This window comes from Cibotium barometz, chromosome 43, assembly GCF_041138505.1.
Source record: "Cibotium barometz isolate CiBa-2024 chromosome 43, ASM4113850v1, whole genome shotgun sequence".
Classification (NCBI taxonomy): Eukaryota; Viridiplantae; Streptophyta; class Polypodiopsida; order Cyatheales; family Cibotiaceae; genus Cibotium; species Cibotium barometz.
The window spans coordinates 35,526,217-35,539,883 of record NC_141088.1 but is presented as its reverse complement, the minus strand read 5'-3'; the positions used below and the strand labels follow the sequence as shown (position 1 = coordinate 35,539,883).

The window sequence follows — 13,667 nt, the reverse complement described above, 5'->3', positions numbered from 1 at the left end:
GATTCCATGTGGTCAGGACTGTTGGCCGACAAGATCTCTTCCAGAGGGTGGCAAGTTGCAGGAGAAATAGTAGAAGGGCGGAAGGTGTGGCACATGCTCTCTTTTCTCTCTCTCTCTCTCTCTCTCCCCCTCTGCTGAAGAGTAGACAAGGGTTGGTTTTTCTTGATACAAAGGTGGACAGAGACTGGATATTCATGAACATAGACATCATGTCGATGGCGTTCAACTGATGGAACTTTCAGCTTCTCTTTGCCTTGGATTCAGGACTGTTTTGGGACAGTTTATGGGCTGTTTTTGCTTGGCTGCAAATTCAGCAATGTACTTGGGTTTCTGGCTACAAGTACAGGTCATGTGGTTATGTTTCTTGGCATGGGAGTGAAGCAAGCTTGCATGGCTGCGTGCTCATGGAGCAGATTGTTTTCTCTTGCTAGAAAGGAACAGTGGGAACTACAGTTAGGGGCATCTCTATGTTGCCAGATGTTTCATGAGGGAACAGGTAACTAGATGTATGCTGTTGTTGGCAACGGAACCTTGTAAACCGGCCTTCAGAAACCCAAAGGGCGGTGAAACAAACACTCGCACATAAAACACTTCAACACCATTGAGGACCTAGAAAAGGAAAACAAACAGGGGGAGCTAGAGTGCTCCTGCAAAAAGTACACGGACACCGATTGGCCCCAAATCGCAGTGGCGCCCCTTGCGGTATTTCTTATATTGTAATCAAAGCTCTTATAATCAATTAAAGAAATACCGCAAGGGGCGCCACTGCGATTTGGGGCCAATCGGTGTCCGTGTACTTTTTGCAGGAGCACTCTAGCTCCCCCTGTTTGTTTTCCTTTTCTAGGTCCTCAATGGTGTTGAAGTGTTTTATGTGCGAGTGTTTGTTTCACCGCCCTTTGGGTTTCTGAGGGCCGGTTTACAGCCGCGAGGATCTTGGGGCAGCCTATGGATTATAGTTTCTTCCGGGGTCTTCCGATGGAAGGGACAGACAAGTTTAAGGAGACCGTAGCCCCTATTCGGGTATGTGTGGTCTTTCATCACTCCAGATCCTCTACGCCAAAAAATGGCGTGATGATCTTCTCTTTCCCCTTGAGTGCGGCCCAGGGATAGAGTGGGATCCAAAGTCGGTGGCTGATACCATTCAAGGCCAGGCAGTTGAGCTATCACACCATCTTCAAGATCTCCACATCACCAACATTCTTTCTCATCTATTGCCTCTGGCCAGGATGGAGCTTGGCAGATCAGCCCACAAAGACCAGGGAGGGGAGATGGTGACCTGCAGCCTGGAGGTGCTACTTTTTGTGTTCATGCATACTTCTATCACAGTATCTCTCCCCCTCTTCTTACAGATATCTTCATTGTGACCGATGGAGCACGGAGTATGCATATGCTCGTGCTTGGGCAGAGTGGCAGTACATGGAGGGCAGGATCCAGGCCCACTTGTTGCGACTTCGCACCAGGACAAATTGTGACTATTTCCGGTCTAAACCCGCGCCCAAGACACTTCGAGTAGAGGGCGGTTCCGATAGTTCCGCCTCACATAGAGATTGATATGAGGATTGTCTCATGGAACATTTAGGGTTTAGGGGGGCCTCAGTGCTTTCAGGGACAAGGTGTTCTTAGAGGAGAGCTTTAGAGAGATATGGTGGGGGGACCTATAGACATTCTTTTCCTCCAAGAGCATCACCTTACTGAGGGCGCACCTGCCGGTGTGGGAAGATTCTACCAAGCAGGAGTCATACTTTTTGGTCCCTAGCCTTCGGCCCTTCAGGGACGTAGGGTGGAGTGTCTCTCTCTCTGTTAGTGAGCAGCTTCTGCCAACTCTGACAGGATCAGGAGTCATAATTCCAGGACATGCTCAATGGGTTACCATTTTGATGGGTGAGGATAGCATTGGCTTCCTCAACATTTATGCCCCGAATACTGTTGTAGGTAGAGCTATCTTTTGGAGCACTGTCCGATAGGCCCTTCCCCAGGCTGGTTTTTGGTGCATGGGCGATGACTTCAATATGATAGAGGCAGCAGAGGACATACTTGGAGGTGGCACGATCATAGTCTCAGGAGCGGAGTACTTTGCCTGGGAGGAGATGATACTGATTCTCAGGGGACAAGACCCTGGGCATCTCCCAGAGTTTGGGCGTAGCCCTGGGAGTCTTAGTTTCTCTCGATCGGAGCGTGTGAACCACCTTTTAGAGGGGTATCACTAATATCTAGATATTATTGATACCCACTCTTATGAGTGAGGAAGTATGTGTGTGTGTGAACCACGTTTTAGAGGGGTATCAATAATATCTAGATATTATTGATACCCACTCTTATGAGTGAGGAAGTATGTGTGTGTGTGAACCACCTTTTAGAGGGGTACAATAATATCTAGATATTTGTGTGTGATGTGATCAAAAGGAGAGCCTTTGTACTTATAAAAGGTACATAAACTTCATTGAAAATAAATCAAGAAAACATTTTCAATCATTGTCTACTGTTGTTTGAATTGTGTTCTCTCTCTTTTTTTTTTCGTGAAATGGTGTTTTATATTATATGTGAAAATGTACATCAGCCACATGGCTCACACAGAACATATGGCCCCAAAAACCCCCCCACAAAAGATCCTCTAAAGGATCATGACCATGCAAACCTGTACACTAATAAGAAAGCCTCCTAGCCAAATAAGCATCCCAAATAAAAGCATCAAAGATGAGCCAGCCGAGCCGCCGTAGACCATAACGAAAGAACATCTGCATCCAGTAGCTGAGCTGAGAGAAGAGAAAGCATAAACCGAATGGGAGCAACCAAACGGAGAAGAGATTTGTGCGTCCAAGGTAGCAAAGGCAAAAAATAGGAAATCATGCTAAGCATAATAACTTGAGCTACCTTAACCCTCACGTGCATAGGCCACCCTTGAGCTTTCCAATACACAAATTTATCCGAGATCTGAGCAGAAATCCAAGCAAGAAGCGCTTGGGGGTCCACATCCACACCCACCGGATACCCAAGATGACGAACAATGTCTCCTGTATGCACCACACGGCCTTGCCACCCTAATGCCTCAAGATCAAATTCCGTGCATACAATGAGGACTGATTTTGTTGAATTTATTTTCAGCCCAGAAGCCAATGCAAAATTATTCCAAGCTTCCATTACTCGATCTATATTGGCTTTTTCGGCCCTGAGAAACATAAAAGTGTCATCCGCAAGGGCTTGAGCAACCAATTGCTTGCCATGAGGGAGATGCAAACCAACCACTTCACCATGCAATGCCATAGCATCTAGGCGAGATAACATAGGATGAGTGGCAATGGCAAAGAAAAGAGGGCTAAGAGGACAGCCCTGCTGGAGAGAACGGGTGAGAGAAATACCATCCGAAAGTCCTCCATTGAGCATAATCCGCGTGATAGAGCCAGAGCCAAGTAAATGCACCAAATTAGCCATTTTGGGACCAAAGCCCATGGCTGTCATGAACTGAGAAAGGAAAGACCAGCTGACATGATCAAAAGCTTTTTCAAGATCCAGCTGCACCATCACAATCTCTTGCTTCTTTGCCTTGGCATAATCCACTCTAATTTGAACATTAAGAATATTATGCAAAATATTCCTGCCATGCACAAATCCATATTGATATGGATGAATAAGAGTAGGAAGCACCTTCTGCAAGCGATTGGCAAAAATCTTTGTAAAGATTTTATACATAATACCCATAAGTGAGATCGGGCGCCATTGAGCCAAAGAAGTAGGCGAAGAGACTTCGGGCAACAAACGAAGTATGCCCAACTTCCAATCGGCAGGCATATATCCCTCATCCCAAACCCTTTGACAAATAAGCGTCAAAGACTCTGTAAGCTGATCATCATATTTTCGGAAAAACTCATTTGTCAAACCATCCCAACCAGGGCTCTTTCCCATGGGAAGTTTGGAGAGAACAGCTTCCACTTCCCCTTGAGTAACAGGAGCATCAAGCTGAACCGCCACATCAGGGTCAACTTGATATCGTACTTCAGCAAACAATGACTCCCTTGCAGCTAGGACAGTCGGCGAGACATCTCTCGAGGGGCAAGCAAATCTTCATAAAACCTGATGCAATGCTGAATAACCTCAGAAGGTTGAGTAACAAGGTTGCCTTGGGCATCCATCAGCCTAACAATATTCTCACGCATATGTTTTTGATGCAACTTATCATAGAAGCGATGAGATTGACAGTTAGCATCCCGCAAAGCATCAAGACGTGCAAGTAGTTTAAAGCGAACATATTGTGCTTCCTGCACCCTAGATAGCTCCTTTTTCAGCCATTCTATGGCATCCACAACTTCAGCATCCATAGAGTCAGTAAACATGAACGCCTGCAAGCCCTTTAAAAGCGACTCAAGAAGAGCCACATGCTGTTTTTGTATAGAGGCATTAGCAAGACCATAATGCCGCGCTAATTTCCGAGTGTTGGTAAGGAACACTGGCCAAGCATGATAATCAGCCACATGGACACTCTTGTGGAGAAATGTCGTATCAACTGATGCATATAAACATCAAAAACTTCATGCTCCAAAAAAGTGTGATTTAAGCGCAAAGGCAAGCGTCCCAACAAGCCTTTATATGCATCCAGAGGATGATATACCATTTCAAACACAAGCGGCCAATGATCCGAGAAAACCTGTTGCTGATCAACCATCATAGTAAGAACCTCTGGCAAAAAGAGATCTTGATGTAAAATATACATCCTATCCAATCTAGCATAAGTGCCCCGAAACTGTTGTGAGGCATAAGTGTAACCCCTTTCATCTCGATGCAACCAAGACCACATTTCTTGTTTTAGCGACCTTGCTGCAAAAGCTTCCCACGCCATTCTCTCCAGGCTATCCATTACAGAATGAGGCGACGTGGCTTGCTCCCTGGAGACACACACATTAAAGTCTCCCATCAGAAAGCCAGGATGAGAGATTGAAAGAGCACACAAGTCATTCCACAGCAAACGGCGTGCACGAGCATTATTTGGAGCATACACCCCTAACAACCATAAAGGTGTATCATCCCAAACAATCTGTATCACTAGAAATCTTCCATGAACATCTTGAATCACAAGAGAAGGCTGAAACTGCGAACGAACAACAAACATAACACCTGATTGCGAAGCAGGATGTCCGCTGTAGAAAACATGAAACCCCTTATATACATAGGCTTTGCCCGCCAACTTATGCTGCTTATGTTTAACTGCACACAAAACATCCCAACCATGACAAAAAGTTGTACGCCAAAGCCTGAACTGCTTTTGGCGCGAAGAAATACCCTTTACATTCCATTGTACAATTTTCATAAGCCTTCCCAGAAAAAGAATCAACAAGGCCGTGTACTAGGCCCAGGACAATCTGCCAAATCACGAACCTTTTGAAGCATTGCATTTTTAGACATGGTATTTGTGATCTCAGACTGCCCTTGGAGTTCCCGAGCACGTGCCGAAGGGTAATGACCATCCCATGGCGAGATGACCTCACCCTTCAAACCAAACACAAGAGGCAATTGTTGTTGTGCTTCTTTTGTTAGGCGACTTCTAATAGGATAGCGTTCTACTCTATCCACCCCAAGAGCCCCTGTACCCTGAGAAAGTTGGCCTCCCGGCCTCTCAATCCTGGTCTGTTGCTGGGCACCTGAACCCAAAGGGCGACGAGCATATGTATGTAAGGGCCCCTGATGAGTACGCAAAGGCCCTCGGCAGACAGCATCTGAGAAACCCTCCGCGGGGCAACAAATCGTGTCTTTTTACCACGTACTTCCACCCATGGCTGCTCAACCTCATTCTGAACATCCACATGCACATCCATGTGCTGGGCATCATGTAAAGGAGCATCATGCTCATCTTCCACGGGCAATTGCCCATCAACGATATCCTTGGTAGCAACAACTTGTTCTTTCTTAGGACATTCGGAGACAAAGTGGCCCATCTCACCACATGTGAAATAGTGGCCAGCAAATGTATCCCACCTCAATTCATACATTAAAGGTTGCAGCCCAGCCATATTGACACGCAAATGTGTTGGCCTAGGTCTCCCAGTATCCCACAACATGCATAAACGATTTCGGTTTCTAGCTGTCAGTCGAGGCACCACCAAGACATCACCGATACCTCGCATGAGACTTGGTAAAACACGCCAAAACATTGGTGGGAATTGTTTCACTTCAACCCAAACTGGGCAAGCCTGGCGCAACATATCTTGGTACTCTGCCATAGGCTTCCACGGAACCACATGAACCAACTGCCCATCCAAAAAGAGTGGCACCTGCTCCAAGACTGCCCTACGGGCTTCCGAAGTGCGAAAAAGTATTTCATAAAAGCCTCTTGGACCATCATAAATCTCCTCAAGTGCCTCAGGCGACACACCAAGCGGCCCAAGCATGCTCTAAGACGAGGCAACAACGGAATACACCCAGTAAAGAAGAAGATAGCAGCACGATCATGAAAATCTGCGAGCTGTTGTAGCAACAAAGGAGTCTCCATGCATACATCAGCCACACCACCATTATCTACTGCAGCCATTTGCACGCTATTTGCCTTCACATATTCTTGCAGAAGCTCACCAGTGATCTGCAGCGAATGTGCAAACTCCGGAGAAGGTACCTGAGAACTTTCTTCTGCATTCTCTCCAACATTTACCGGAGTGTAGCTTGCATCAACATCAATCCTTTGACGTTTTTGTTGCTCCGAGGCATATGAAGCATAACCCACATCCTTCTCGATCATCTCCTCAATAAGATCCATGTTAAGGCTATTGGCAGCCATGCCACCAACAGCAGCAGCCAGGTCATCCAAATCCATGTACAAAAGCAAAGAAAACCCGTTCTCTCAAACCCTAATTCAGCAGCTGCAAACCCTAAATCAGCACCTTCATAGATCGATCCGCGTTTTGGTCTCTCTCTCTCTCTCTCTCTCTCTCTCTCTCTCTCACACACACACACACACACACACCCCTTCGTGCAGCACTCTCTCTCCCCTCTACAATCGCACTCTCTCTCTCTCTCTCTCTCAGAGATGAAGGCGAACGTTAAACAGACCCTCTCTCTCTCTCTCTCTCACACACACACACACACACACACACACACACACACACACACTCAGAAAGGGATGTACAGAGAAGAGAAACGAAAGGAAGAAGAAGACGGGAAATGCTGCAGATCACCGGGGTCGCAGGACACAGGTCGTAGGTCGCAAGTCATAGGCGTGCAGGTCACACAAGTGCACACAGGCGCATAGGCGAAGGTCACACAGGTAGCAGCTCGCAGAGGCACACACAAGCTCTCTCTCTCTCTCTCTCTCTCTCTCTCTCTCACACACACACACACACACACACACACACACACAAGCCAAAAAAATAATAAAAAAAGAAGTCTCTCTCTCTCTCTCTCTCTCTCTCTCTCTCTCTCCTTTAGAACTATTATTGGATGAATTGTGTTCTCTCTCTCTACATGTAGAGTTTGGGGTGGCCCCATTGGTTACAGATGCCTTTTTTCAGACTCACTTAGCTTCAGCATGTATACACGCTTGACAGAGATTGCCTTCCACACGCTTGACAAAGATCGCCTTCCATGACAGAGTCCTCCATGCAATTATACTGCGAGAGGGAGACAGAGCGATTGAGACGAGTTGGATTGCCCTCTTCAGCGACACGGCCACCACCATTACTGACACATGCATGGTACTCTGAGGTAGTCGAGTGGTTTCATGCACATGGCGTACAGATGGACTGTCTCCCCCGTTTCAGTATAACTTGGATTCCCCCTACCTTGATCTCTCACAGCAGGAGATCAACCGGATGATCTAGTTAGATTTACTCAGGCTACACATACACCAGACATGGGTGTCTCCGTCAAAGATTGGTAAGAAGTGTGAGTTCTACAAAGATCACTTCTCGAGACTCTATGAGGATGGATTCTTTGAGATCCCAGGATACATACAGATACACACGTCACATGCTATGTGTATCACGATCGGCCAGCTTAGGGCATCCTCCCACCGCCTCAAAGTAGAGACTGGTAGAGTTGAGGATATCCCACATGAGGAGAGGACATGCACAATATGCATTACAGGAGCAGTAGAGGATGAGGCCCATTATATGTTTAGTTGCCCGGCTTACTATGAGATACGAGGGATACTCCACTGCCTCTTTCGAGAGGGATTCATAGCACTCACACAGGTGATACAGTTTGAGGATTAGAGGTGCTTGGGCTTGTACTTGATGGAGCTTAGACGATACAGGGATGTAGTGTTGAGGTAGCATGCTGAGAGATAGCTTCGGCTCCAACAAGACGCCTCATAGAGAGCCATCACAGATTTCTCTGTGGTACACACATCCACATCGGAATCCGTTGCCCACAACAGTTCCCCTACTACGACTTCAGAGCCCACCACCCGTACCCATGCTCCAGCTCCACGCCCCAGAGGAGTTCTTAGCGAGAGCTCGATCCATTCTGCGAGCCAGACGTCCCCAACCCAAAACATCAGGACCCTCCACCACACAGAGACAGATTCGTGAGGTTCTCCGCCGACATGACACGGTCCCATCACAGAGGTTTGACGTTCACTCCACCATTAGATCGGTTTTGGTTGAGGCGGGTATTGCCATTACTTTATCTTTCAGTTTTGCATGGCTCAGTATATCCATGGTACCATCGTATTACTTTTGGTCTCATAGGCCTTTGGGGTCTTCCGTAGACGTTAATATAACTTTCTTTCTTTCTTTCTCTCTCTATCTGCATACATGCCTTAGCCATGTTTTCTTTTCAAGCCTCCATAGCTTGTCTCAAGCTTACCCGTGTAAGCTGTGATTTCCATTATGGTATCAGATCACTGATCTGTACATGTACAAGCTCATCTCAGCCTGAGTAATCTTTTTGCAGCCATCTTCATTGCATCTGTTCCTCGCCATTGCTGTCGCACTTGTTCCCCGCCATCGCTCGACTGCGTAGCCCTTTGACTTCTCCGCCACGCGTAGCCTTTGATGAATGCTTGTCCACATGTAGTGCTCATTTTTTGCTGGTCGACGTCATAAGGTTTTAATAACGTTATAGCATAAAGCCACGTGTGCTGTCCATTATTTGCTTGCTGGCGCTATCTTCAACATACTACTGTCGTTTTTCTCTCGTTTGTCGTTAACTGTGATCCTTGTGCATTAGCTTGCTAAGCTAAGCTAAGCATTTAACTTAGCTACCTTCTTCAGCAGGCAGAAACAAAGCTAAGCTAAGCATTTAGCTTAGCTACATTCTTCAGTAGGCAGAAACCAGGAAGCGAAATCGCCATCTGCTGCTACAGCTATACATGGCACACATCTCGACGTCTACAAAGATCAATTTGGGGTTTTTTCAAGTAAATCCATCTAATTGATGCTGCTACAGTCATAATTTTTTGGGGATTTTTTCTTTTTTCTGTAAATCAAGCTTAATCAAGTAATTACTTATAAATTACTTCATTAAATCTTATCATTGAGGGTGCAAATCTAGCATTAGAGGGTTGCTATAGCATGCTATATACTATTATTAACCCCCTTGTTTGGAAACCCTAATTTCTCTTGGTCATTATGTGTAAGGGATTAGACACTAGCATTGGAATCTTTTCCTCTGTTAAGACCTTCCCAAAACCTTTGCATACTATGGCCTCCCACATGTTCATCGAAAAATTCAATGTGGAGAGTTTTCAATGTGGAGAGGCAGACTAAGCATAAATTTAGTTTGATGAGAGAAGGGGGGGAGAAAAAGATGCCTAAACCAGAAGGTGAAGCCCAGAGAGCTTGGAAGCTCCGGGATCCGAAAGCCTTTGACCTCATAGCCCTAGGCCTGTCGGACGATTTCATACACCATGTTGCTTATCTCCCAACTTCCATAGAAGCCTATGAGACGCTGGATAAGCTCTTGGGAGCATAGGGAAAGAACTCTAAGGTCTCTTTGCAAATAGAGTTCTATGGCCTGATGATGCAATCACATGAGAGCTTCGATGCTCAATAGCCCGTGTAGACAAAAAAGAGAGTCAAAGCTCTTCCTCCTCTTGAATGGTGTACAATGGAGCAACATCCACCTCCTGTGTTGCTACATCTCTATGGTGTGAGGAGAAAGAAAGATATAGTAATGTCTGCAAAAGACCGCAAGTGTGTATGAGACCAAAAGCTACAATGAATCCATGAGTAACTGAATCATAGAATAGCAAACTGAAAATGAAACAAGAACTAAACTAAAACTGAGAGAGAAAATGAAAAGAAAGTAATTTTTATGTCTTCAAAAGTTCCAATGGGTCTACGAGACCAATAAGTAAGTACAATGAATCCATGAGAACATTGACTCATGGAAAACTGAAAGAGGGAGAGTATGAATCCATGAGAATATTGACTCATGGAAATTCGAAAAGAGAGAGAGAGAGAGAGATGTCTGTAAAAGTAGGCACTAAAACTTGCTTTCTTCTGCAGAGAACTGGGGGTCTCTATTCCTGAGGATTATAGCGGAGGAATCCCTCCAGGTCCAGATGTTCCTAGTGAAGCTATGGACATAAATGGACTTCCAAATGGCCAATGAATGCCGCCTTTTACAGTGCGTGCAGATAAATGGGCCCAAAGCTGTACTTACTGACTTTTTTATTATTCATTAACTTTTTCCCAGAACTATCGATGAAGGATTTGGAAGCTTTGCCATTTTTTGCGAGCGTTCAATGGTCTCCTAGTATTTAGAAACTCTGCATGGCAAGTAATGTGACATGTTGGTTGACTTTGCTACTGAACTTGTACACCGTGTAAGCTCCTTTGACAGCAGACAATAGTACTTCTGTCTTCATGTTGTGTATGTGCCTTATAATAATGATACAAAGACTACTCATCTTAGAAAGGTGGATAATGATGTCCCTTATCATTAAAAGATTACATGGTTTATTGAAAAGCTTGTGCTTCGTTAGTGGTGGTAACTCAAAGGTTCTAAATAAAAAATTAGTATACCATGGAATGAGTCATTTTTGTAAAAACACTTTTGATATAAATATAATTCTGCTTTGTGCTAATTTTGAAATGTTGGTAGAAACTGAAATTTCTCTTTGTTTACCTCACCAAGTCTCAACATCAACATATGTATAAAGAGGGGTTTTTGAAGTGTCCATGCCAATTTAAAGACGGTTTGCCAAAAACAAAGTGACAGGGTGGAGGGAGACGAGAAACATTTTGTGCATCGCGACGGTAGTTATGCTATGGTGTTTAATCTTTGAGACCAAGCTCTAGTTTTAATCCACACATTGTGAGGGGTAGTCTTAGTCAGGTACGAATAAGTAGAAAGACAAATTGCATTACTCTCTGTACGAGACGAAGTGCACTAAACATGATTTTTTTCATTGAAAGAAATTAAAATTTTGACCTTTATTTTTCAAACTTAGAACTCTTTTGAGTTTTAATTAATATAGGGTAATCAAATTGGCACACGCATCTAGGAAAAGGGCAAGTAACATTGTATCTAGGTGTGGAGGTGGGCCAAATTCTTGTATCTCTAACTTGCGAATCTAACCAAGCGTTCGCAAGGACCAATAAAGGGGGAGCTGGCAGCTCCCTACATAGCCATAGATCATGGTGCTGTGTCCTACCTCTGTCTCATACCTCATGGGTTCACCAATCCAAGTGCTAGGTTGTATTGAGCATTGGTTGGTGGCCAAAGGTTTTGCACAAATCAGGGGATAAGACTATTAGGAGACTTTTGCTCCCATGACGAGGTTTATTATGAGAAATTCGCACCGTTCTTGTCTTATTAGCACAAGAGGGCATGTCTAACAAATAGATATAAAATCTTTATGAGAAATTCGCACTGTTCTTATCTTATTAGCACAGAGGGCATGTCTAATAGATGGATATAAAATCTGCTTTCCTTGACGGGAATTTTGAGGAGGAGGTATATGTTGAGTAGCCACTAAGGTTTGTTACTCCCGATTTCGCAAGCAAGTTTATAGGCTATGAAAGATACTATATGGGTGAAACGTGCAATACAAGCATGGTACCAATGGATTGATGCTTGCTTTGTGAGTATTGCTCTCTTTCATGTAATACAAGTATGGTACCAATGGATTGATGCTTGCTTTGTGAGTAATGGTCTCTTTCGATGCACTCTTTTTTTTTTTTTTTGTATTGCAAGGCGGAGATAGAATTTGACAGACTACATGCCTAATGGCATGCGGGAGAAGGGGGCGGGTATTGAACCTTGGCCGAAGCGGTGTAGGGTAAGAGCCCTTACCGGTAGGCTATATCCCCCACCTCAGTATGCAAACTTGTATTCATCCCTCCTCCCTATTTGTTTCTGGATCCTCTAACATGTTGAAGTCCCCACACAAACTCCAAAAATCTGCCTGTGGGAGCTCTTGTCATACTTGAATCCAAAACTCCGTTTGCTAAGACACCTTGAACAGATTGAGGAGACCCACATTGTTTTCTGCAACCCTGATAATAACCCTTTAGGCTCTGGTGACTGAATCCAAGACAGATACTTTGTCCAAGAGAGAGGATCTGCATGGCTGGGCGGAGTGAGATCTGCTAGGCGCACCCTCAGCTGGGAGGGTTTTCGGGGAAGGGGAGTGTTTGTAAGGCAAAGAGCATAGTTTTTTTTAAAAAAATTCCATCTAGAGTGTATTTGATCTAAGAGTCAGAGCAATGCAATACACTAGTAAATAGTAGAAACAAAATCCTCTTTGTATGAGTTAAGAGCACCGTGTCGACCACGCGAGCTAGATGGAGTGGTTATGGTGCTTCTCGAGAGTCCCAAGGTCATGGGTTTGAGCCCTGCAAACGGTGGCATGTAGGGTAGGGTGTGTGTTATTCTACCAAAGTTTTTAAAAAGAGTTAAGAGAATATCATACATTAGAGCTAAGGTGATTAGAGGAAAAAAGAGAGTTGAGGGGTTGGAATTATCAAAGTCTCAGTAGATTGAATCCACTATCAAGTTCTCTAACTATCAAGGAGGCTAGTAAAAAGGGATATTACACGTCATTCAAGACAACTCCACCGATACAAATCTTGCAATACTCAAGATATCTCTCTGACTTTAGATTTAGGATAGTAGAGGAAAAGAAACTAAAATAAGAATTATTAGAAATGCGTAAGGAAAGAATAAATAGGAAACATGATAGGGAACAAGCTAAAAGTTTGAAAAAAGCTTAGAAAAGTATGAATGATACTAGAATTAGACCAGCTAAAGAATAGGTTTGGTAAAATAGAAGAGAAAAGCCGACATAAAAAAAGGAAAAGAAAGACCAAGATCAAAAGAAAGAGATGGGACAAACAAATAGAGAATGAACCAGTGTGGGAGGAACATGAAACATATGAGAAAGAAAAAATCCTAAGGTTAGGAAGACAAGGTACAATCCTGTAGCATGAAGCCCATGATAGAATAACTCCTAGAGTGAAGATAGAACTACCTAGGTTAAGGTAGGGAAAGATTGATCTATGTGTCACCCAGGTCCGATGGTGAAGTTGTTGCTGGGTTAGAGTGGTGTGGATGGTCCATGATATGCTGTTATCAGATCCCTCTTACCCTAATATACTCTATTAATGTTACTTTCAATATGTTCAAGTGTAGTACCATCATAAACTGATGCAGTGGGGGTTCTTTTCATATAAATTTTTGTTGCTACTTCGTCAACCCAAAATTAATGAGGGATTCCTTTCTCATTCATCAATGCACTT

General features: G+C 44.3%; 1 protein-coding gene across 5 annotated transcripts in view; it reads left to right on the top strand.

Annotated features, from left to right (window-relative positions):
* LOC147613869 (phosphoglycerate mutase-like protein) overlaps positions 1–11,011 on the top strand; it is a 49,083-nt gene extending 38,072 nt beyond the window's left edge. For all 5 annotated transcript variants that reach the window (XM_086781847.1, XM_086781848.1, XM_086781846.1 and 2 more), the window contains one exon: positions 10,431–11,011. In XM_086781847.1, the coding sequence (XP_086637973.1) occupies positions 10,431–10,536 (106 nt within the window). In that variant the 3' untranslated portion in view covers positions 10,537–11,011. The remainder of the gene's footprint in view (positions 1–10,430) is intronic.
* Positions 11,012–13,667: the final 2,656 nt, after the last annotated feature.